Source organism: Pogoniulus pusillus, chromosome 21 (genome assembly GCF_015220805.1).
Source record: "Pogoniulus pusillus isolate bPogPus1 chromosome 21, bPogPus1.pri, whole genome shotgun sequence".
In the NCBI taxonomy this organism is placed as follows: Eukaryota; Metazoa; Chordata; class Aves; order Piciformes; family Lybiidae; genus Pogoniulus; species Pogoniulus pusillus.
Window position 1 is genome coordinate 18,868,783 of NC_087284.1, and position 25,674 is coordinate 18,894,456.

The 25,674-nt window shown below is 43.9% G+C and overlaps 1 protein-coding gene across 3 annotated transcripts in view; it reads left to right on the forward strand.

Annotated features, from left to right (window-relative positions):
* The window catches only part of FARS2 (phenylalanyl-tRNA synthetase 2, mitochondrial), a 194,136-nt gene that overhangs the window by 142,382 nt on the left and 26,080 nt on the right, over window positions 1–25,674 (forward strand). The window contains exon 8 of one of the 3 annotated variants that reach the window (XM_064161131.1): window positions 2,963–3,346. The exons of the other annotated variants lie outside the window; for them this stretch is intronic. Coding sequence (XP_064017201.1) covers window positions 2,963–2,984 — 22 coding nt within the window. The 3' untranslated portion in view covers window positions 2,985–3,346. Of the gene's footprint in view, window positions 1–2,962; window positions 3,347–25,674 lie in introns of those variants that run through there. 3 annotated transcript variants of the gene reach the window in all.

A 25,674-nucleotide genomic window follows, 5' to 3' on the forward strand; every position in this document is an offset into this window, starting at 1 on the left:
TCCTAATATCCAGCCTATACCTACCCTGGCACAACTTGAGACTGTGTCCCCTTGTTCTATTGCTGGTTGCCTGGGAGAAGAGGCCACCCCCCACCTGGGTACAACCTCCCTTCAGGTAGTTGTAAACTACTTGCTCTAGCCTGGTTTCCCTGGCTAGGAAACAGATTTCTTCATAGAAGAAGAACCCCTCATGGTAGGGGTTGGAAAGGACCTCTGGAGACCTTCTAGTTCAACTTCCCTGCTGATGCAGGTACATCTAGATTGGGTTGGTTTATTGTTGGTGATTGACATGCATTTTAGGTGTGCTAGCAGAGCTATCACCATTGCTCAAGGATACCCTTTTAACAAAGAATCTTTTTACCTTAAGGAGAGCCTCTCTTAAAAGGGAATGTATTTGCTTTGGGACAGGCTCTGTGAGTTTGCTTAAGTAGTGTCACAAAGATGCAATCAAGATGTGCTCCTCTTGGGTTTGTTCTTATCTATAGTCTGCTTCTGGGTCTCAAACAAATAACAAGGTTAATAACTTTTGCATGAAATTAAAAGATGTAATGAATGGAAAATAAACTCTCAGAAGACCAGAGAGTGTGGACTAGTTTGCTTAAGCAGTAGGATAGGCTGTGAGATTGCAAAAAGTTTGCCTTAGCATCAGGAATTTGACTTTCCTAACCAAGGCTGCTTGATGACAGCCCAGACATGCCTCACAGAGTCATAGAAACGTTTTGATTGGAAGAGATCTTCAAGATTATCAAGTCCAATTCTTAACTCAGCACTGCCAGGTCACCACTAAGCCATGTTCATCAGCACCACATCTATGCAGCTTTTAAATCCCTCCAGGGATAGTGACTCCACCACTGTTCTGGTCAGCCTGTTCCAGGGCTTGGCAACCTTTTTGGGGAAAAAAATTGTTCCTAATGTCAAACCTAAACTTGCCCTGATTCAACTTGAAGACTTTTTCTCTTATCCTGTGCCTTTTCCTTGTGAGAAGAGACTAACCCTCTCCTGGCACCAACCTCCTTTCAGGTAGTTCTAAAAAGTAAGAAGATCTACACTTAGCCTCCTTTTTCTCCAGGCTAAAAAATTCCAGCTCCCTCAGCTTCTCTTTGGAAGACTTAAAGGAGATGTACCTCCTTTCTGATGGTAAATCTGATATGCACTTCTTATCTGCTGCCACTGAACAGTTCAGATGATGAACCAGCCCAGAGGAATACAAGGAGGGTTCTTCTGGGTGTCAGATAGCCTGCAGCAGCAAGTCTAGGATGCTTCAGGGGTTGAGATATGAAATCCTTCCCTAAAGTGTCAGCAGATGATATATCCTCTACAGAATGTCTCCCTAATCTCCATCTGTTAGCAATTGCTTGTAGCAGACCCATGGGGATTACTTGTATACATGTACAGTTGCAGTTTAATCCTCTTGATTCGTGGCATCACTCATATTTATTTTGTGGCACTGAGTTGCAAAGGTTATCCAGCCAGTGTTTTTAATTCGGAGTATCAGTGTGAGATGTGATTTACTTCTGTTTGACTTGGTATTAGGAGGGCAAGGAAAATATACTTCTAATTAACTTTCACTATATTGTGTGTATTTATTCAGTCCCGTTGTTTTCTTTCAGATAAACAACCCCAATCTTGTCTGTTGCTTCCAGTTCAGTTTTCTTTCTCTGACTATTAAGTTTGCTGTCAAACTTTAGGACCCTTTATCACCTCCGTGTAATTTTTAGGTGTGGAGATCAGAGTGATCCTGATTCCAAAGCAAGCAGATGACATTGACTTTTATCAGAGAATAGTAGAATGATTTGGGTTGGGAAGGACTTCAAAGATCATCTAGTTCCAACTCCCCTACCATGGGCAGGGACACCTCCTACCAGAGGAGCTTGCTCAAGGTCCCCTCCAACCTATCTTTGGACACTTTTGACCTGCAAAAGGAACCCCAAAACTCATGGAGAGTTATAAAGTAGGTATATTTTATTACAGTGCTAGGTGCAGGCAGGATTGCTCCATTAATTGGCCACAACAACCCCAAGCAGTGCTACAGGCTGGAGACAGAGTGACTGGAGAGCAGCCAGGAAGAAAGGAACCTGGGGGTACTGGTAGATAGTAGGCTGAAGATGAGCCAGCAGTGTGCCCAGGTGGCCAAGAGAGCCAATGGCATCCTGGCCTGCATCAGGAACAGTGTGGCCAGTAGGACAAGGGAGGTTATTCTTCCCCTGTACTCAGCACTGCTCAGGCCACACCTTGAGTGCTGTGTCCAGTTCTGGGCCCCAGCATGATTCAGCATCATCTACTTTTAGCAGCATCAAAAATTCCCTGAGTGTGCAGCATTTCCCTTGAAAATTCTTTTTTTTCCTGCAGTGTTGCTTCATTATTTCTCCTAACTGACAAGTTTTACCCTGATCCAAGCTTTCATTTCCACTTTGAAATGTCTTAAATAAGTTGTTGGGGTTGTTCAGCCTGGAGAAGAGGAGGCTCAGGGGGGACCTCATTGCTGTCTACAACTACCTGAAGGGAGGCTGTTGCCAGGTGGGGGTTGGTCTCTTCTGCCAGGATCCCAGCAATAGAACAAGAGGACACAGTCCCAAGTTGTGCTTAAGGAGGTCTAGGCTGGATGTTAGGAAGAAGTTGTTGGCAGAGAGAGTGATTGGCATTGGAATGGGCTGCCCAGGGAGGTGGTGGATTTTTCCTATGTCACTTTCAGCATTGAAGTCTTCACTTCCAGGCATGCAGCCTCCATAACTTCACTGGGTGGGCAAACTGTTTCAGTGCCTCACCATCCTCACAGTGAATGCCTTATGCTGACATTATAATATTTTAAGTGTTTTGGTTTTCTTGTTCCTAGAGGAAGATTCTAGTTTTTTTTCCATGTTGGTGCTGAGCCAATGTCTTGGTCTTTTAGGGTATACTGCTTTTCCTGCAAAGAGCTCTCTGTTATGTTTCTGAATTTTGTCTCTACCTATTTTTTCACCAGGGTTCTCAATGCTCATCAATAGCTTCAGTTTCAGTCACGCTGATGGCTGTCTTCTGGAAATGTGTGGACAGTTTCTCTGCCTATGAAGTAGCTCACGTGAGCTGCAGCTGAATGTAAAACCTTCTGCTGGCACTCACAATTCCTAGCAGTGTTGGAACAAGCCCATTCTGAGGTGGGCTTTGTGCTGTGTTTTAAATAGGGGATATTCTCCCTCCTTGCCAAGAATGTTTTGTGGTCTTTAGCATTTTCTTCCTCAGCACTGGTCTGTTTTTCTCCCTTCCCTCTCTCCCCCACCCCCCAGTTTTCATTTTCAGTTATTTTTTGTTTATGTTGAACTTCTGCCTGCTCAGCTGCAGCAGAGCTTGGTGTTGGCAGCCTGCCTCATGTTGTATGAGTCTACAACTTCTGCTGCTTAGCAGCACATTGGAAATAATTTTGAAATAAATCCATGTTGGACCAAAAGCAGCATCTTTGTTGTTACCCACTCAGAATAATTTGGTGCTATAATTGGAATTCTCATTTGAAATAAATAAACATGATTTCTGATCTATAGACAGACTGGATGCATAGTCAGTCAGAAACACAGCCCTGTCTTGGGAACAGAGAACTATTTGCAAACCTCTTCTGGTGCCTTAGGGCAAGTTAGCCTGAAGATGCTGAGGGCACTGTACTATCTGCATGTCTTTAAGGAGGAATTGCTGAGAGACCTGGTGCTGTTTAGCCTGGAAAAGAGCAGTCTGAGAGGGGATTTTCTCAATGCTGAGCAATAGCTAAAGGGCTCAGGACAAAGGGATGAGTCTCATTTCAGTGGTTCACAGGAACAGGAAAAGGAGCAGTGGGCACAAGCTAGAACCCAGGAGGTTCCATGTGAACATAAGGAAAGATGTCTTTGCCATGTGGCTGCCCAGAGAGGTTGTGGAGTCTTCTCTGGAGAGATGTGACTTCTGCCTGGACATCACCATCCTGGGCAATCTGCTGTGAGTGACCCTGCTTTTGCAAAAAGGATGGACTGTATCATCTCCAGAGGTCCCTTCCAACCCCCACCATATTGGGTTTCTGTGGATGCAGAAAGCTGACAGGGTGGCTTGGTCCAGAGGAGAGAGACTAAAAGTGATAGTCCAGAGGAGGTAGAAATATTCTTACATATTTCCATGTTGTGGAGTTAAGGTACAAGTGAGACCAGATATCAATAGTGAGACTATTTATTAAAGGATAAAGAGAATGAGAGAGAAGGGGAGAGAAAGAGAGGAAAACAGAAGAAGAAGGGAGAAGAGCAAGAAAGGGATTATATTACCAGCCAAAGTGAGTGAAGGTGGGGATACCAGGTTTCCAAAGTTCAAGTAATTTTCAGTTAGCCCAGGGATGTTCCCAGCAGGTGATGTTTTCAGTGGAGTTCTTCAGGAGTTCTTCTATTCTTCTTACAGCAGGCAAAACTTAGGGCATGGCATGGTTGGGAGTGGTGATGGAAAGAGGACTCCTGGGCTGCTGTCTTCAGGTTGGATGTCTGTGGTGATGGTCACCCTCTCAAGCCCAGTGTCTTTGTGCTAGTTTGAGCCTAGCTGGGATATTTTGGTGAGAAGAATTAGATTATAGGCTGTGAAAATGAAAAAGATGGTGATGTCTGCTTCACTCATAGGCTTGCTGAGATGTATAAAAACAAGAACACAAACATAGATAACAGAGTTTGCTCTCTGGCTCTGGCTGCTTGCACTTCTCTCTCTAACCTGCTGTCTGTGTAACTAATCCTTCTGCTTCCTAACCCCCAGGGCCGATTCTCCAAACTCACCTTGAATGTAAGGCAAAGTCTGGGATAAGTTAGAGGGGTGGAAAGGAGGTGGAAGAGTGGTTGAGAGCCCCTCTTGGGGACTCAGGTTTCTGGGAGGAGTGTTGTGTTTCTATATTACTTTTTAACTTGTCTATTTCTATCTATAGCTGTATATATTGTAAACACCTGCTTGTGTATTGTGCTAAGCTGTAAATATAAAGCTCCATTCTAATTTCCATCTCAGCTGAGTCTAGTCTGGGTGGTTTCATAAGAGTGTGGGGGCAGGTAACACCCAAACCATCACAGTCTATTATTCAGTTTTTCAAAGCTCCCCCTGGGCACCCCTGTCACATTGATGCCTAAGTGACTGCAGGTGTGCTATCAAGTGTGCAGAGCTGACCCATCAGGCAGGTTGTGTACAACAATTGTTGCACATCCAGGTGCCTGCAGGGATCAGGTGCCAGTGGTGGGCTTTTGCCCCTTGAGTCAATACACATCTCTGGGCATTCAGGAAAACCACTTGAGCAAAGGTGATTTTTATCTTTGTTGATTTACATGTACAAGAGAGGTGAGATTTAGTCTCTCAGACGGGACCATAGACAAACACAGATGTGTCTGGTGCTGGTGGAGCAGGAGCACATTGTGCCCTGTAAGCTTCTGCAGAAGGAATCTTTTAGCACAGTTAGGTAATGGCTGTGTATTTGGGGATTAGACTAAGGAGTAAATGATGAACTGGAATGGGCTGCCCGGGGAGGTGGTGGAGTCGCCGTCCCTGGAGCTGTTCAAGGCAGGATTGGATGTGGCACTTGGTGCCATGGTCTAGCCTTGAGCTCTGTGGTAAAGGGTTGGACTTGATGATCTGTGAGGTCTCTTCCAACCCTGATGATACTGTGATACTGTGATGAATGACTTGCATTGCCCCAAAAATCCTGGCTAGAGCTGTCACACCTGTGTCTACAGGATCCATAGCTGTTGTTACAGTGAGTACCTGTCCCTACTTTGTCCCCATATCCTCCCCAACAGTAGCATACCCTTCACTCTTCTGTTGCTACCCTTCACTCTTCTGTTGCTCAGTGATACAGTAACACTTCTGGGAAAAAAAATTAAATAGCATATATTGGATTTTAAATATAACTGAAATTTAACTTTATTGCTTGTTTGGGTGGGGTTTTTTTTTGCAAAGAATTATTTTCCATTGATATTTTCTTCTAAATATCCAAACAGACTTGGATGAATCAGTGGAGTTTTTCTTCCTGCTTTATTTGACAACATTGCTCTTTCTGTTTTAAAGTATTAATGATTCATATCCCAGCATCCCTGAGAAACTGAGGATGTTGGTGTTGGTAATAGAGAAAAATGGACTCTAGGAAGAAGCTTTATGGATTTTAAAGCAGTGAGTAAACCTACAGTGTTCAGAGTTTGTAAAATAAACTTGTAAGAATTGGTAAGATAAACTATTTAGAATTGGATCATTTTTTTCTACTGTCTCCATTTTTACTGGAAGAGGGGGACTGAGGGCTTTGTTGAGTTGTTTGTCTTAGAAGGCTGTCCTAGGATCTGTGCCAGACATTTCTTCCTGCAGCAGTCTGCAGAGTTCCTGCAAGTGCAGTAGGGACAGAGACACTGGCAGCTTTTTTACTGGTGATTTCTGGTCCCATCTTCAAGTGGTAACTAACTGTATTCTCCTGCCTGCTGTCCAGATGGTCTCTCAGCTGCATAGTGACTAAGGTTCCTCAAAAGTTGCTGTTTTTCTGATAACTTTTTTAATAGAGGATCCAGAGAGTTTCAATCACTCCATCCCACTAGGATCAACCCAAATGAAGGCAGCCCCTCTGTCTATGTCTTGATTTCACTTTAAGCTTCCCTTTGGGCAGTATCTTCTTACTTTTCTGACCACCACTTCAGAGATGAGTGTGCTCTGGATGCTTTCTATCTGAAATACATCTTTTTATGTCACCACAGAGAATTTATGTCACCATCAGAGAATTATCAGAGAATCATTGAGGCTGAAAAAGACTTCTGATATCATCAAGTCCAGCCTATGACCTAGTACCATGACATCAGCTACACCATGTTAACAAGTGCCACATCCAGTCTTTTAGAAATGACTTCCAGGGATGGTGACTCCACCACCTGCCTGAGCAGTCCATTCCAGTGCTTTATCACCCTTTCTGTGAAGAGGTGCTTCCTAATATCCAACCTAAATCTCCCCTGGCACAGCTTCAGACCATGCCCTCTTGTCCTGTCACTAGCCACCTGGGGAAAGAGCCTGACTGCCACCTGACTGCAACTTCCTTTTAGGTAGTTGTAGAGAGTGATAAGGTCCCCCCTAAGTCTGCTCTTCTCCAGGCTGAACAACCCCAGCTCCCTCAGCCTTTTCTCATACGACTTTCCTTCCAGCCCCCTCCCCAGTCTCATCGCTCCTCAATACTCTCCTTGCAGTGAGAGGCCCAGAACTGTACACGGTACTAGAGGTGAGGCTTCACCAGTGCTGAGTACAGGGGCACTGGCTGCTGGCCACACTATTCCTGATATGGACCAAGATGCCATTAGCCTTCCATGCCACCTGGGCACACTGCTAGCTCACCACCAGAACCACAGTCTGCATATGATGATGCTTATTAACAACTTTCGTTGTAGCACTATTGCATAAAACCCCAAAGAGCCCCCCCTGATGCTTGGGAAATTCAGTAGGTCTGTTTTCAGATGAATGCTGTTGTGTGAGAGCAAGTTTAGCCCATCATGAATCTGGAAGAAAACATGGCTGAAGGAGATTTTTTTGTCCAATTCCCATACAATTGTCTAGACAAAATAATATTTTCAAGTGAAACTTAGACAGCAACTCCCCCCCAAAAAAAACCCCAGACTTAAACACAGTGACTTTCAATCATATGGTAAACTTTTGTATTACATTTCTTATTAAATTGTGGACTCTTTAAAGTGATTATCTTTCAACATCAATACATTTCTATTACTTCTTTTTTTTTTCTTGTACCTAATAAAATTCTAAAGACTTTGAGGTTATTTCTTGGTGCTTAGAATTATATTGCCTGAAAGTAAGTTGTTTAAGCTATTCACAGTGTTTATGTAACTATCCTCTCTTCATACTTCTTCAAACCTAGATAAAATCCCTGACTGAAACAGCTGAGTTGAAATGCTGTCGTCTCTACTGTCATTTGATTTCAGCTTTTCTAAGTATCTCTACATAGAAGTGTTGTAATGGGAGAACTTGCTGGTGATGTTTTGTCTCCAGGTTCTTCTTCCCCTAGGGAAGTCTGTTAGTCTTTTAAAATGACATTACCACTGGCTCAATAACCAGCTTGGGAGTTGGAAGAAATCAGGGAGGAATGCTGGAAGAGAGAAGAGACCTTTTGAGTAGCAATTTGCTAGCTGTATGTGGAATATTGAGTTAATATAAAACTCAATTAGTGTTCCACCAATGCTAATAATGCATAACATTATTCTTCTGTCGTGCATTTTTGAAACAGCATGTACAAATCATTCTTCACAGCATCCTGTGAGAGAGATAACTATCAACATTATTCTAATCCTCCTAGTGTATTAAATGAGAATAATGACTGCTTCAAATTGAGAACTCAACAAGAGACACAAATAGTGCATTTCTAACTCAAAGTCCTCCAGCAGGTTGCCTTGATCATCCCATACACCTTTCTCCACCTATTTATTACACTTTGCCTTTGCAAAAACATCTCTCATCAGTCTAATTGTGAAAATTTCCTATTTGGTTGTAAATTCTAGAGCAGCCCAGGTTGGGAAGGACCTTAAAAATATCACAGGGTTCAACTTTTTATGGGAAAGGGGGCTTAGATGAGGTTATCTAGCACCCTGTCCAATTGCATCTTGAAAACCTTAATGATTGGAATTCTACCACATCCCTGGGGAGGTTATTCCAGGAAATGATTGTTCTCACTGTAAAAAAATTCCACTCTTCAATGAAGATGATTGATCTTCATGTGAGATCATAATGCACTTCAGAATGACCCATAAATGGTTATAAAATAGCTTACACACTCTGTGAGTTTGAGGAGGGGAGGCAGAAACCACTGTACCCTCTGCAGAAAAAGTCCAGCAGTTTGGATTTTGATCGAGATCTCTCCTTTCAGGCTTCTGACTGTTCTACCCATCATAGTCAACTCCTCTCTCAATCCCAGAAGAAGCTATTGCATTTTGGTCAAGTTCTCAGCTGTTTAGCACCTGGCCATAGGATTGAGTGCAGGTTTGGTTATGGAGACAGCATAGCATGAGAAAGTCGAAATACATGTTCAGCTCTACTAAGAAGAATGAATACTGAGTTAGTGATACCTGAGTTAGGTATACTTTGTTGGCAGAGGCCTGAATCTAAGGCCTAAACCAAGTTGTGTGCAAAGAAGACTGTTTCTTTATCTGAAGGTTTAATTGCTTCTTTCATAGGAGATTCCCTACATGGCACAATGTGGCAGGTCTTTAACCATCCAAACCTAGCATGTGTTTTTTGGCAGTCTTTCCATCTTTAAAATTCCAAGTATGAAAGTAGAGAATCAATTCTTTAACAACTTGACTTGCTGTTTGTCTGACTTGTGTTCCATAAAAATACCTGAGTATGAAGTTTCTAAGTTCAGCTTGGTTGTTTGATTTTTTTTTTCCTTTCTTTGCAGAGTCATTCTGCAAACATTTTCATCAGGATTTCAGGAGAATGTTTGTTGATAAGGAGGTCATCAACATTTCATTCACCCTTACCAGTGAGAAAACAAAAACAGTTATTCCCCAGATGCTTAACTTCTTTCAGCAAGTGTTAGATGGACTCCTTTCTTCCTTATTTTAAACTTCACACCTCCCTCATTATGGCAAACCTGAACTTCCATTTAGAAATGGCACCAATTAGTTTGGGGAATTTCTTAATAAAAACTGCAGTAGACAGTCTAGTAAGAACTATGTAAGCCTTCATTTGACAAACAAAACACTGCTCATTTCACATCTGCTTCTGGCTTGGAGATGCCTCATCAGATAATTACAATCTCTTTTCTCTACCACATCACATGTAAAAAGTGTTCAGTAATGTAGAATTGGGGTGGAGGAAGAAAGGAAGAGGAAAGGCATGTGGTAGTATCATTGGCAGTTGTTTCAGTCTTAGCTACATTGACTTCTCAACTTCCTGTTCATGAGCTTGGTGAGATTTACATATGCAGCAGTTACTCCACAGTCAGTGTCTGAAGGACTTAGAGAGGAGCTGCAGCAATGCCTTTGCCTGGGGCTGCTGAACCTCCTTCCCAACTGCCACGGCTTAGTCCCATAGGGGTGAGGAGCAGGTAATGACAGGACGAGGGGTAATGGGTTTAAACTGGAAGAGGGGAGATTGAAACTAGATGTTAGGAAGAAGTTCTTTACAGTGAGGGTGGTAAAACACTAGAGGAGGTTGCACAGGGAGGTTGTGGATGCTCCCTCCCTGGAGGTGTTCAAGGCTAGGCTGGATGAGGACTTAAGCAACCTGTTCTAGTGGGAGGTGTCCCTCCCTATGGTGGGCGGGTTGGAACATTATGACTTTTGACATCCCTTCCAACCTAAACCATTCTATGATTCCTGAATGAAGTGGAGCTCTGATAGGATAAAACTTGGTATTTGCAGGGACCAACAGACAGAATAGAGAAGAAAGCATTAGCAATGTCCATGGTACCATACATTTAGCCTCTTGATTCCAGCACACACTGGAGTTCCAGTTCATACTGTCCAGTACAGCAGCACTCGTGGGCAGAGCCATCTCATTCAGGGCATGGAAGTCAACTGTCAAATGCCAATCTGTTTAAATTTCACACAGGCCAGACTAGACTGTTAAAGGTGAATGAGTTGTGCTGATGACATTTTGGCTTTCCAGTGGACAAATCAGCTTATGAATGGGCAATAAAGACTCACAGTTAGTTCTGAATTGTCTATGATGCACAGTTTGAGAAGCAATTGGCAGTTTCACGTCCTCTATGTCCTGTTGTCCCACAACTGCAGATTCATCTGAGAGTTCAGGTCTAATAGACAACTTCAATTTACCATCCTCAGTTTCTACAGTTGCTATCTCAAAAGCCCATTTGTAACCTCTGGGATCTTTGAAATGCCCTTGTCTCAAAAAGTCAATTCCTAGAATGCAAGGTGCATCAGGACCAGTTACAACAGTATGTTTCTTCCACTCATTCCCTGCTAGACTTATTTTAGCCTGCAACTTAGTTAACTCTTGAGATTCACCAGAGATTCCTGAAATAGATACCTACTCTGTCCCTTTACAGTTTGATGGTAGTAGGGTACACCGAGCACCTGTGTCAGACAAAGCCCTGTACTTCTGACCTTTTGAACTGCCAGGCCGCCTAATGAATACATCCCAATTGATTCTGTTATCTCCATCATCCCTCTCCTCCTCCTGGCCAGAGGCAGGACTCCCCTTACGCTGATCATAGGTGCGTGTGGGGTGCACACAGTGCTTAGTGTTATTGTGGGAACAGTTGCAGTTGTTCTGGGAAACTGAAGCAGTGACAGCTACCTTTCTGGCATTCGTACCTCTGGGTCTGCCACTCTGCAATCCACACATTCTTTTCAAAAGAGCAGAAGTAGGTTGACTATCCTACTTACTCATGTCCTCACCAAAGTGGTCACACAGGATTACCCAAAGAGACTCATGTGATTGCTGATGTCTATGTGGCATTTGCCTGCTAGGCTAAAATGGCCTTCTGGGAGGCAAACGTCTCTTTCCAATGGCAGAGATATTTACCCATGCAGATGGAGGGAAGGGATGGTGTCTTTCTCCTTTGCCAGCTTGGATATGGAGGTTGATACAGAGGTTTTAAGTTCCTCTTTCAGGTCTTTCATGCCATCTTTCATGTCTATAGCCAGAGTTTTTATGACAGAAATTACTGAAGTATGGGACAGACAGTCTTCCAGCTGTCTCAACTGGTCAGTAAATTCACCAGCAGTAGGAACCCTTCCCTCATTGTTTTTTCCCACACATCTGCTTGCCAAGATATTAGCATAGGATGCAGGAGCAATAAGCTTCTTTGAAAGACCTGTTCCAACAGTAATTTCGTCAGGATTCTGTGTACCATGATCTTTATAAAGGATTTCCTTCACAACAAATTCCCTCAGAAGCTAAATTCCCTGCTCAATTGTGGCTCACTGCCAAGGGACCCATGATAAATCATCTCTGGAAGGGTACCTCAGCAGCACAACCAAAAGGAGGTGACCTGACCAAGAGGGCTTGCTCTGTATTTGTTGGTTCCGTTTTCTTTTCTTTGTGAGTGGCCCTACTTGTTTGGCTGGCTTGTCGCCTGCTTCTAGAACGCTGGCACCTCTGTCCTGCCATCTCCCTAACCAACTCAGAATTTGTTCTCCCAGCTGCTTCTGGTACTTTTCCCTCACCTGCCTGCTCTCTTTCCTGGACTCTTTAGAACTCTGGATATCATCCTCATCTTCTTCCTCTTTATTTGGAGTTAAAAGTGTCCTAAGGACATTCTTAAACGCCTCAGAACCTTCATCTTTTTTAAACATGTCCCTACCGATAGCCTTTCCCCTGGTCCTCATCAATGTCTTGTGCGTTCAATACCATAGCAATAGCTCTAAGGTCAATTTTCTCATCCCCCTCCTGTGTCTCATCTGGTTTTCCAAATGTACCTTGCCCAGATGTACTTTCTCCTGCATTGTCTCCATCTTTAGAATCACTGCCCCGGAGTTTTATCTTTTGCCTTTCCCTTTGCTGGAGCTAGGAAAACTGTGACTTTGGAATAACCCTCCGGGGGATCGCTGTCATCTAACACGGGTTGGTCTGTTTTCTGCTTCGCCTTTCTGTGGCGGAACAGGAGCAGTTGTAGCAGTAGCGGGGGCTGGGGCAGCAGCAGCCTCAGGCAGAGGCGCAGCCGCAGCGGCAGCCGCTGTTCGGCAGCCCGCAGCCGGAGCGGGAGCGGGCGAGCCCCGGGCGGACCCCGCCGCGGCTGCTGCACTCACTGCTGCTGCAGCGGCCGCGGGTGGAAATGGCCCTGCCTCACTCGTCGTGGCCGCCGCAGCCGGGCACGGCCGTGCCTCCTGCATGGTGGACGTGGCTGTTTCCGTGCCGTCACCCCGGGCTGCCTGCCCCACTGCTCGCCGCGCAAGGAGGGTTCGCCAGTGCCGCTCGCCGACGCAGCCTGCTGCCCCCCCGCAGGGGTGCTGTAGCTGCCGCTGCTGTTGCTGCCCGCCCCCCGCCGCTCTGAGCCGCCTTGCCGGGTGTCCTTGTCTCACTCATCTCAGAACTGGACCTCCTCCGCCTTCTACAAGAGGGGCAGTAATACATTCTTAAAGCGGCAGAACGTGTTTTTTCCACCCACAAAGCTACAGTCAGCCCTACCACTGCAGCTGCAAAGACCGGATTGAAACATAAAAGGCATACAACGTTACTACTGCTAAGAAACTGCTCCTCCAGCTGTTCCACAAAATCTTCTGCACTCAGAGGGAGAACCAACTCAATTAAATCATATGGGACATTAACGGTGGCATTTTTATAAGTATTATAGCCCATAAAACCAAAACAGTAATTATCCAGCTTTGTATCCCAGTATCACCAAGGTTGGAAGAGACCTCACAGATCATCAAGTCCAACCCTTTACCACAGAGCTCAAGGCCAGACCATGGCACCAAGTGCCACGTCCAATCCTGCCTTGAACAGCTCCAGGGACGGCGACTCCACCACCTCCCCGGGCAGCCCATTCCAGTGTCCAATGACTCTCTCAGGGAAGAACTTTCTCCTCGCCTCAAGCCTAAATTTCCCCTGGCGCAGCCTGAGGCTGTGTCCTCTTGTTCTGGTGCTGGCCACCTGAGAGAAGAGAGCAACCTCCTCCTGGCCACAACCACCCTTCAGGTAGTTGCAGACAGCAATAAGGTCACCCCTGAGCCTCCTCTTCTCCAGGCTAACCAATCCCAGCTCCCTCATCCTCTCCTCGTAGGGCTTGTGCTTGAGGTCTCTCACCAGCCTCGTTGCCCTTCTCTGGACACGTCTACAACAACTATCCAGCTTTTCAGACATAGCTTTCACTCCTTTCCATACCATTCTTACTACATACCAGCAGATTTTCTGGTACATATTTGAAACCATCCGTTTATAAAATATCCATAATATCACTGGATATAATAAATGCCAGATCACCCAAAATAGTTTCATCTTAGCTTCTGGGGATTGACTATTAATAAGTAGTCGAGCTGGCCCCATGATTGGAGTAGCAAAAATAAATGTGGTGGGTTAAGAACTTTCTCCCCACCCAGCTGAAATTTACCACCCCAGCTCAGATGGCTTGGAAGTAAAATAAAGCCATATTTATAGCAAAGCTAAATTTAGAAGCATATATACACAATATATTTACATCTATTTACAATTATCTACAATTTAGAAATAACACAGAAATCCAAACCTCCTCCCCCCCAACCCAGACAAAGAAAGTCCAGAAGGGGCCATTGCCACCCTCTCTCTCTCCCCAGACAGAAAACAACCAGCAATGCTCATAGATTATCTAGTCAGCCAAGGTTAATGGAAGAGATTGGGGAGAAGCAAAGAGAGAACCAGAGAAGCAAAGAGAGAAGCAGGGAGAGAACCAGAGAAAGAAGCAAAGAGAGAACCAGAGAGAGAAGCAAAGAGAGAACCAGAGAGAGAACCAGACAGAGAATCAGAGAGAGAAGCAAAGAGAGAAGAAAAGAGAGAACCAGAGAGAGAACCAGAGAGAGAAGCAAAGAGAGAAGCAAAGAGATACATCACCCAAAAGCAAAGAAGAAAGAATTGTTTATACTTTGGCTTTTTATACTTTTCAGCAAACCAATGAATGATATAGACTTTATCATTATTTTTCTTTTACAACCAATAATCTAATCTCTTTTAGTAGAATATTCCAATAAACCTTAAACCACTACAAGAAGGTCCCTTCTTAGTCTGCTCTTCTCTAGGCTAAGCAGCCCCAGGTCTTTCTGTTAAGCAGATCTCAGTGTCTGTGCACAGCTGTCAGCTTTGTTTCTGTTCTTGCAAGAACATGTCTGTGGGTGGCATTCACAGGTAGTTTCATGGAGTCCTGTATTTCTGAGTTTACCTAATTTCAGAAATCTATACACAAAGCAGCTCAAAGTTGTTGAACTCAGAACTTCAAAGCCAGTAAAGAGAGAATGAAGAATAACTCTAGGAGGAGGCCCAACATCTTCATAAAGATGTGCTACAGGACATCTAGAATATAAGAATATTTGCTGTTAAATGAAGATCAGGTAGGCACAAGCTGGTGGAAGCACTTAAAATCTAGTGCAGAATTCTGCTGTCCTCTGCAACAGCCATACAAAGAGATGTTGCAGCATAGAAGAGAGGGAAACATCAGTACGGCATTTGTAAACCTGCTTGCAAGATGATCTGGAGACTTTATTGTCTTAGACCCAGCCCCTTTTTACACTAATCTTGTAACAGCCAGATGATTTATGGAGAAGATATCATTTGGCTTTTATGTAGCGAGCAACTGACGAATGATAGCTTCTAAAGTGTTGCTGTTTAGTGAGATATTAATGGAGGGATAATCCATTTACAGTTTTACAGCGGAAGTTTTGTAATGCTTTTGGGATTCATTTATTCTTTGCATTTGAGAAATAGCCTCTACTGAAAGAAAGCTGAAGTAATTTGCTGTGGAGGAATAAAGTACTTTGTCAAAAACAGTTGGGTTTTTTCCAAGGCTCCACACACAGTCCTGCTGTTGAAGTACTCATTTGCTTTTAAGCTAAATAAAAAATGTATTTTTACAGGAGCCTTACAGAGTGGCTCAGAGTTGTAAATTCCATGTGTTCAATAAGCCCTGTGTATAGATTTTGACTGTGTGGATTTCATTGATCTGCAGCAGATAGCAAGATGCATAAATACAGGTGATGTGTCAATTTGTATTATTCTTCCCAACAGCAGCTGTTTGCTGGATCTGTCCTATCCCATCTAAATTCTCCTCTAGATGATTAGTGCTTTGGTCTACTTCTGCCTCTGCTTCTGTCATGTAGTCCTGCTGGGAAAAGCAAAAAGATTGCCATTATTCATAGAATTGTTTTAGTTGGATGAGACCTTGAATATCAAGTCCAACCATTAATGCAGCTCTGCTAGGTCACCGCTGAGGTTACCCTTAACACCACATCTCCACAGCTTTTAAATCCTTCCAGGAATAGAGATTTCTCCATGTCCCAGAGCAGCCTGTTCCAGCACTTGACAACCCTTTTTGGGAAGAAGGTGTTCCTAATGTCCAACATAAACCTCCCCTGCTACAACCTAAGGCCAGGTTGTCTTTGGAGAAGAGACCAGTCTCCACTTCACTGTGACCTCCCTTCATGAGTTGTAGAGAGCAGAAGGTTTCCTCTCAGGCTCCTTTTCTCCAGGCTAAACATCCCCATTTCCCTCACCTACTTCTCAGAAGACCTGTTTTCCAGACCCTTCACCAGCTCCATTGCTCTTCTCTGGGTACAGTCTAGCACTTCAATGCCTTTCTTGTAGCAAGGGATCCAAAACTGAAGCGAAGTGTGGCTTCACCAGTGCCTAGTACTGAGGGAACTGGTCCTGCTAGTTACACTAGTGCTGATCTGAGCCAGGATTCTGTTGGCTTTGTTTGCCACCTGAGCACACACTGTCTCATATGCAGCTGCTGTTGACCAGCACCCCTAACTCCTTTTTCACCAGGCAGCTTTCCAGACACTATTCCCCAAACCTGGAGTATTGTACCCCAAGTACAGGACCCAGAAACTTAGTAGTAGGGAAGGGAAGGTAGGAGAAGGCAGTTACAGAGTGCGGTTTCTATTTGCAAATGCATATTACCTTGCTCTGCTTTCTTGGCACTGCAGGAACTCGACAGTGATTATTTTGAGCTTCACAATGCATCCTGCTTGTATGTTTTCTGATGCTTAGTTCATGTTTGCAGGAGAATTTGGGGAGGAAACAAGGGATCAACAAAAAACACATCTGGTCTGGTGGCTTAGTGGTACCTGTGGGTGATGTACACTAGAAAAAAACACACACTGACCAAGTACCTGGATGCTTCATCACTTAATAAAGAAAGGAAAAGAAGCTGGAACAGAAAAAAAAGCCTTTATTGAGAGAATTTATCTGATTAAAAAAGTCTTGCTACATTCTGTTTCTGTTGGATCCTCTTGAGGATGGAAACATTTTAAATTACAGTAATTTGATTGGTGAATTTGATGTGTTTATTGACTGTTGGCTTGATGCTTTGTGTGTACAAATGTGTGTGCCTGAAGTGCAAACAGAAGCAGGTGATTTCTTGACTCCCTTTTTAGTATTCAGTTGCAGTCTCTGTGAAACTTGGACAAATGACATGATGCTGACTGGTGTTACACAGCGTAGCTGCATGTGAGCACTCAGCCCTGCAGCTCACAGAGATCTTGTGGCCTCTCTGAAACACCTTGCTTGTGATGTGATCATAAGACACATGCTACAATTACCCTTTGCACACCTTGCTGTGCAGTGCGGGGCACTGGATGGCACCTGGAGCAGCACAGCCTTCTGAAAATGGCTGTGAAAACTCTACTCCAGTTTGCTTCTTTTTGTTGTGGAGAGTCCATGCAGTACTGGGTAGCAGACCTACCTCTATGAAGACATTCCAAAAACAATGCAGCCAACAGATTTATTTTTTCCTTTGTCAAATAAATCAGAAAAGCAGCTCTTGTGTGGCCACTCTTTCTTACTGCTGTTATAGGCAGGGGCCAAAGGGTAAAGTTCCTGCATCCAACATCAAACAACTAGACAAGGAGGAAGGAAAAGGGCAACTGTTTATTTCAAAATAGGCTTAGCAGGGAGAAGAGATCCCTTACACAAATTAGGGTATTATCATCTGAAAGGTGGTGTTTTGGTATACCCAAACTCATTTAGTCAGTGACTTCAAGCAAGTTACCACTGGATGAAATTCTGTTGTCGAAGCTGTGGATGGAGATCAGACAAATACCTTAGGGTGGTGGGTTTGGACTTAAGGCTTCTGAAACACACCCTTATGAACAGGATGTGTGGGATGGATGTGCTCCAAAGTCTCCTGACCTCATCAGAAAAGCTTTTCTAATGAGGAAGCATAGCCATGGTGTAGTCGACATGCAGGATGGGACTGTGCTGTATTGAACTTCTTCCTCAAATGGTTGGAGCATCCAGATGGCTCCAGCAGGCAAGAGGACTGCAGAGATTGGTAGAGAATAGGATGTTACTCATATATCTGTCTTTAAATGTGCTGATTGTAAACTGCAAGTAGGTCTGGAAGTAAAAAATTGCAACAGCCTTTACTACTTTATACTACTTGTGTAATTATGGTCTTTTTAACTGCACAATTTAGCTAAGAGAAATAGTTCTTGGAAAACAGTCATGTAGCAGCAACTGCAGGAAGCTGTGATGGCTTATGGTGCACAAAGGAAGAAGACATGAAACAAAACTTAGATTAATCAGCTTTCAATTATCCTTTGAAGTGTCTTTAAGTCATCATTTTAATATCATACTCACTCTGAACCTGATTTACATTCACTTTCAAACTTCAAATATAAAGTTCCTGGCTAATTTCAGGGTGGAAGATGATACTTCCCTGAAATGTATCATTCATTTTCACATTTAATACTTGTTCATAAGTGGAGCCAAAAAGATTATCCTGAATGTTCAAACCTTGTGGATTACAAAGAGAGCCCTAGCCAAATGGATTGTAGACAAACTGTCACAGAATCATAGAATGGTTTGGGTGGGAAGAGATCTCTAAGGCCATGTAGTTCCAAACATCCTGTCATGAGGCAGGGACACCTTCTACTATACTACATTGCTTATGGCCACATCCAACTTGGCTTTGAGTCATAAGGTGGTTTGGGTTTGGAAGGGACCTTTAAAGGTCCTCTAGTCCAAATCTCCTGCAGTCAGTAAGGACATCTTCAACTAAATAAAAATTTTACTTATACAGAGTTAAAGATTTTTCTGGAGAAGTTACCTGTGGTTTTTTTTGGGGGGATGGGGGGAATCTTACTGTGTATGAGCCTTTTAATTAAAAGATTTCTTAACCTGAAGCTTTCAAGTCAAGGTCACCCTGTTGAAAAGTGACTCTTAGATGGAGAAATAGCATATTTCTATTGGGTTTGCTTGGCAAGGCTTTGGTAATGGGGGTCTGCAGGGGTGCCTTCTCTAAGAAGCTTCCAGAAGTTTCCCCCTTGCCCAGTACAACCAGCTCCAAGCCCATCAGTGGTGAAAGTATCACCTCTGAGACAACATATTTAGGAAGAGGCAAAAACTTGCACAGCATTAATTGCAGCTGGGAGCAAGGAGTGAGGAACAACTCTGCAGGCACCAGTCAGTGAGGGAGGAAGAAGAGGTACTCCAGGCACTACAGCAGAGGTTCCTCTGTAGTCCATGATAAGGCTGATGGTGAAGTAAGTTGCCTCCCTGCAGTCTGAGGAGGTCCACAATGGAGCAGGTGAATGCCTGAAGTAGGCTGTGACCCCATAGGAAGCCTGAAGTGGAGCAGGCTCCTGTCAGGACGAGTGGACCTGCGAAGAGAGAGGAGCCCACATGGGAGCAGTTTTACTGGCAGGACACATGACCTATGAGGGACCCAGGCTGGAGCAGCTGGTTCTTGAAGGACTGCCCCTGTGAAGGGACCTACATTGCAGCAGTTCTTGAACCACCACAGCCCATGGGGACGACTCACATTGGAGAAGTTCCTGGAGGACTGCCTGCTGTGGGAGGTCCCCCGTGCTGGAGAAGGGGAAGAGTGTGAGGAGAGATACATTAAACTCAGCAATGAAGTATAGATTCCACAACACAAGATTGTCACTTTCAGACAAACAAGTACCCTGTTGCTAAGACAACCTATTTTGAAGTTTTGCTCTTTTCAGCCTGAATTTCTCTGTCCAGCCCACATTCAGAGAAGACCTTCAGATGTGAGCTGTATTTAAGCAAGTGTATCCAGCAAAGTGAGTTAACCTGAAATGACTCTAGGAGGAGTGATAAAAGCAGTTGTAGAAATTGCTATAGAAAATAACACAGGAAAAAAGAAAAAGAAGTAACTTTCTATGGGGAGATCAATGATGGGTAGGACTCATGTTTTCTAAAGAGCTCAGGAACTAGCTCGTAACTTACCTTGATGACACTAAAAAAGCTGATTTCTTTTTCCCTCAGAAGGCTGAGGAACAGTAGTCCCCTAGCAATTAAAAGCTTTAAAAACCCCGTCAGTTTTGATATCTCCTTGGGTCCCTTCCAACCCCTAACATTAGTTGGGTTAAATTGAGGCTTGCAAAATGAGTCCTGTTGATGCTTCTGGAATTGAAAGCATAGAATCAAACAATTGTTTTGATTGGAAAAGACCCTTAAGATCATCAGGTGCAACTGTTACCTAACTCTGCCAAGTCTGGTGCAAAAACGTGTCCCTGAGCATCACATCTCTGTGTCTTTTAAACACATCCAGGGATGGAGATTGTGACCAAATCATAATGAAGTTGAATTTAGAAGTCAACCACCAAGAAACCCAGAATGGTCAAATCAGAACAAGTAAATATTTGGTGCATGATGTACGTTTATCTTTTGTGTTATCTGCGTTTACCTACTTTTATAGACAGCACTGGCACCTTTTTTGTGGTGACGAAAAGCTGAGTTATTTGGTTAGCTCTAGTGTCGTTCATCCACATGTGTGAATCTGAGCCATTCAGTGTTTTATTTGGGAAGTGCAGGGGCAGTAAATTCACAGCCCAGGGGCAGATAATGCCCATTAATGTCTTTTATTTTCACCTGGCTTGGGGTGTGTAATTATTTTTCACCTATTACTGTCAACAAACCCTAAGCCATGTGATTAATATGAGTCTATCAGAGGTGTGGAAAACCATCCTTATTTCTCAGGAAGAAACAAAACCTCACTTCTCCGAGGTGGAATATAAATCATGTGGGCAAGGAGGGGAAATGTAGGCTCTGTGTTACAGTAAACACAAAGTTTCTAGGCAGGAAACTCCTGCTTGGCACAACCATTACTTACTGCTCAAGCTTTTATGCCTTAGGCATGAAAGGCACCATTTCATGACACAGATGGAATTTCATCTGCCCAAGCAGTTGGGCTAATTTCACCTTTGGCCACTACAGGAGGCCTTTAAAGGCAGTAGGATGAGTAGAGTTTGGGCTCTGCAGTTTACTGTGTACTGTCCTCCCAGTTGGTAGTTTGCTGAAGACACAATGCAATCATATTTATCACTGGTGCTTTCAAAGCATAGAGCAGAGTAGGAGTGCTTGTAGTCATGTTTTGACCATTTTTCAGTTTTATTGCTGTGTATACTTTTTATTTTGAGATGGTGTTTTAAAGAATCACGGAGAAAGTGTTTTAAGAGGGATGGTGACCTTCTCCATGATCAGGAGTTTTTCTTTTCCTCAGCTGAGCTGTTTAGGGGAGGGAGCAATGCAGTGAGCTGAGTCTACAACCAACTCTCTGTTACTTGTGACTCTGGAGACAGAAGCAGATCAAATACTGTACAGTTTCTGGTTACTGCGTGGGAGACAGGAGCTGATGCCAAGACTTCATAGAATTACAGAATGGTTTGGGTTGCAAGGCACATTTAAAGATCATCTAGTCCAACTCCCATGCAGTGAGTAGGGGCATCTTCAACTAGTACAGGTTACTGCCTGGACTTTGCAGGCATTGCCATGCAAAGCAGAGCCTGCTTGGGTCTCCAAGGGCTTGTTAACACCTGAGGTGAACAAGCTGGCCCTGGAAAAGGTGTAGTTGTATTCAGCAGTCTTGTTTCTTAGCAAATAAACATCTCTGATCCTGAGCTGCTGAGGCAGGGCCAGCTCTGATGTCTCTCTGCCTGTGGCACAGCTAATACAGGCCTCACTTCTTATCAGGATCCCCCAACTTCAGCATTACCATCTGTTTCTGCAGGTCTTGGACTCAACAAGTCACTAATCACAGTTTGCTTGCACATCCCAGTTTAGGCATTTCTGCAGCCCACATGAACTGATCTCATGGATCATGATCTTGTTCAGTGCACAAAAAGCCTGTGCTTGGCTGTGCCTTTTGATTCTGATTTATTCTGCATATTTGGTAGCACTGTTTTTTGTTTGGTATGATAGTGGAGCATCTCTCTAGCTCCCAACCCTCAGACTGGGACTTCTTATGTAGGGTAAGGATGAGGAGGAGGCTCCTGACTGAGTAGATGGGAGAACCCCAGCATCAGAAACCGGGGAAGTGGTAAGAACAGTTCCCCTGATCTACGATTGAGAAGATCATCAGGAGAAATTGTGAACAAGTGTTTCAGAAGAGTTTGAAACAATCATGGGAGAGGCTGCATTAGAGTTAAATCCTTCAGTTCGTTTGCTGCAGAATTTGTCATCTTCAGATGAAAGAAGATTAAATATAATGAGTGCTGAGTAAAGCAATCTTAGCTGCAACCAAAGCCTTTTGAGGAATAACAGCAGATTAAATTAAAGAATACTCTACAAACATGCCTAAAATAGCAAAGCTGATGGAGGCTGTGAATGCTTCCCAATTACTTGGACTCGTCCTTGCTTCTGTTTTTCTGTCTCTTGCTTTTCTTACTTCCCTGCATTAGGCAGTGCTTGATATCATCACCTTGTTGTCATATTTGCTTGGGAAAACAAATCTGTCACAGCAGTTTCTTGTCAATACCCTGTCTGGAGTTAGCAGCATGTGCCTAGCTCCAGCACTGTGGGGTGATGTTGCTTTTGCTGATAAAAACTCCACTCTTTTCATTATCTGTTGAAGAAAGAACCACACGCTGGCATTACCCAAGTTTGGAAACCAAGCACTGTGTCAGAGATAAAATTTGTAGCAATCCTTTAAAGTCACAGTTTCAACCTAGGCACCGAGTTTATAACTTCAGATTTCTACGGAGTATAAAGACATTCGCAATCGGAATGAATCCTCTGTGGGTTTTCATCCCCAGGTTTCTTTTTTTTTCCTAAAGGATTTATATCTAAAAACACTGAGATGGGATTAGTATTCCTCAGCTAAAGTACCTATATATAGGAGCATCCCCACAGAGAGCTGTCCATATCTCTACATTGCTCCGTTCTCACTAGGATTTTCTATCACTCGGTGTGCTGATGGTCCCAGAGAGGGTAGTGGTGGGAAGAGGCTGGTGGTATCAAAGTTGTTTAGTGGTTACAAGTACCAGAGAGAAAGGTATTTCCCTAACAGGAATTTAAACCACAACTACCAGTTTAGACAGTAGCACTGTTCGTGAGGTGATGTGTCCTAAGAAAAGCAGGGGAGAAATAATTCCCTGCATCAGCTGTCAAGGCAGCTTCAAAATGAAAGCATCGTGGGGCTTGAAGTTCAGACTGTAACATGAGAGGCTTCCTGTTGCCAATTGCTGCTTCCAGTTTCCCTGGTTTGAAGCTTTTCTGTTGGGCTGGCTGTGGTGTTGGGGAGTGGGGATGGAGAGTCATTTTATGGCTGGCTTCTGCTGCTGCTTTTGTGGTGCTCTTCTACAAAAATGATAAAGTAGTTAATACATTTATTATTTCCATCAAAACCCTTATCTCAATCCAGGGCTTTTTGGGTTACTTTCCTTAACTTCAGAGGTGGAGGGCTGGGGCTTCTTTGTGATAAGGACTGTGTTAAACCAGACACCAGTACAGGTTTAGGGACTGACCTGCTGGAATGCAGCTCCACAGAGAAGGAATTAGGAGTGCTGGTGAGCAAGAAATTCACCATGAGACAGCAATGTGCCTATGCAGCAAAGGAAGCCAATGGTATTCTGGGATGTGTTAAGGAGAGTGTGGTCAGCAGGGTGAGAAAGGTTATTCTGCTCTGCCCTAGTGAGGCACTGCTGGGTCCAATTCTAGGCTCCCAAGTTTAAGAGAGACAGGGAACTGCTGGAGGGCCACAAAGATGGTGAGCGTTCTGCAGCATCTCTCTGAGGTAGAAAGGCTGAGAAACTTGGGTTGTTTATCTTGGAGAAGAGCAGACTGAGAGGGAATCTTATCAGTGCTGACCAATATCTAAATGGAAGATGTCAAGGAAATGGGGCCAGACTCTTTTCATTGGTGCCCAGTGACAGGATAAGGGCCCAGACTAGAACCTAGGAGGTTCCATCTGAACATGAAGAAAAATGTTTCTGTGAGGGTGCCAGAGCCCTGGACCGGGCTGTCCAGATTGTGGAGTCTTCTTCTCTAGAGAGACTGCAAATGTGCCTGGACATTGTGATCCTGGGCAGCCTGCTGGGGCTGACCCTGCCTTAGCAGAGGAGTTGGACTAGATTATCTGCAGAGTTCACTTCCAACCCCCACTCATCCTGAGATTCTGTGATCCTCAAGTGGCAAGAATGCTGCGAAGTAGATGTGAAAAGCTAAAATAAATGTTAGAGGGGCTCCAGGAGGAGCCTGGCATTTAGCAAAATGTCTTTCTGACAAACTAATAAATGATGGAAGCCAAACTGGACTTCCTGCAGTGTCACTTCAGAGTAGGTGGTAGGAGCAGAGCATCACTTTAACACTTAGCCTGAAGGGAGTGAAAAAAAAACAAACCACCAAACCTGTCATGAGTTAAAAGGAGAAATGATCATTTTATAATCACCTGGCAGAAATGTCTCATTTACAGTAAACTGTCAGTTTACTGTACAGAGTTGCAAGTTTCAGCCTTCAGAAATAAGTGACCTGATATTCAAGACTGCTAAGTACCAAAAGTTGTGAGGGTCAGGTGGTGCTGAGAACATAATCTGAAAATGAAGCAGCAAGACAGAAGTTCTTTGTTCCACACCTTTGATAAGCAGGATGATTGAAGAAGAAAATCCTCTCTGTCTTTCAAAGCCCACTCTGAGGTTCTTAGAGTTGCCCTTAAAACATAAAGCCAAGTAATTTTATTACATGCAAACTGAGAGCATTGATTTTAAGGCCTTTAAGCCATGGACAGAAAGGCCTGGGGTGCTGTTTGAGGCACTGGGATAGTTCTGAGTTAATGTTAAGCTCTCTGTCTCAGAATGATGCTACTGACCTGTTGGGAGGATCCTGGTGGTCCTTTCCAACCATAGCAATTCATAGTGATTAGATGTTGTGCTGAGGGATTTGATTTAGTCAAGGACTTGTCAGTGTGAAACTAATGATTGGACTTGATGAGCTTGAAGGTTTTTTCCAACCTAAGAAATTCTGTGATTCTGTGATTAGTTGCCTAGTTGCACTGCCACTCTGAAGCCATAAGGCACATCCTATCTTAGGTAGAATCTGCCTCAAAAGACTGAGGAAAGCTCTAAGCCCTGTTTTGAGTTTGTTTTCTAAGTCATCTGCCAGCACCTTTGCAATCTACCAGTGTGCTGCAGGCAAAGCTGAGGGGAAAAGCAGGCTAGTTTGAAATGTTTTCAGTTCACTCAAACTGTTTTTGCTTGCTGTGTCCTTAATGCCACAACCTCCTTGAGAAAACATTGTCCTGACAGGCAAACTTCAACTTTTTTAGTGTGTTTCTTCGTTTAGAACACCCAAAGCAGTCCTTCTCCCAGCACTCTGAGGGGCAGCCATGGCTCTCAGCTGATCATCTTGGGACCAGTTGTTTGCTTCCAGCGACAGAGAAGGATCAAAGAAAATAAGTAATCATTCCCCATGAGTGTCAGTGGGGAATATATGTCCTGAAGACTGGATTGAACCAAACTGCTGTGCACTAAAAAAAATTAGGAGAGCAGATTCCAAACTTGGCTGAAAGACTGAAGAATAACTGCACTGTTCTGCCACCTAATAACCTCTGAATTGGATCAGTCTCTTTGTAAAATGAAAAACAAAAGCGTGGTGGACTAGCAAAGTGTCTCCCTAAACCTCTTAGACAGTAACTCATGTAGCTGAATGCAAGCTTTAGACTCAGGTACTGCTTTTGCTGCTTTATTGAGCCCATTGACCTGAGGTCAGTGGGTAAGATCTTCTCAGCAGTCTATCACGTGAGTGATGGTCTGGTCTCCTAGGTCTGTGTGTAGCAGTTTCTTTCCAGATCAG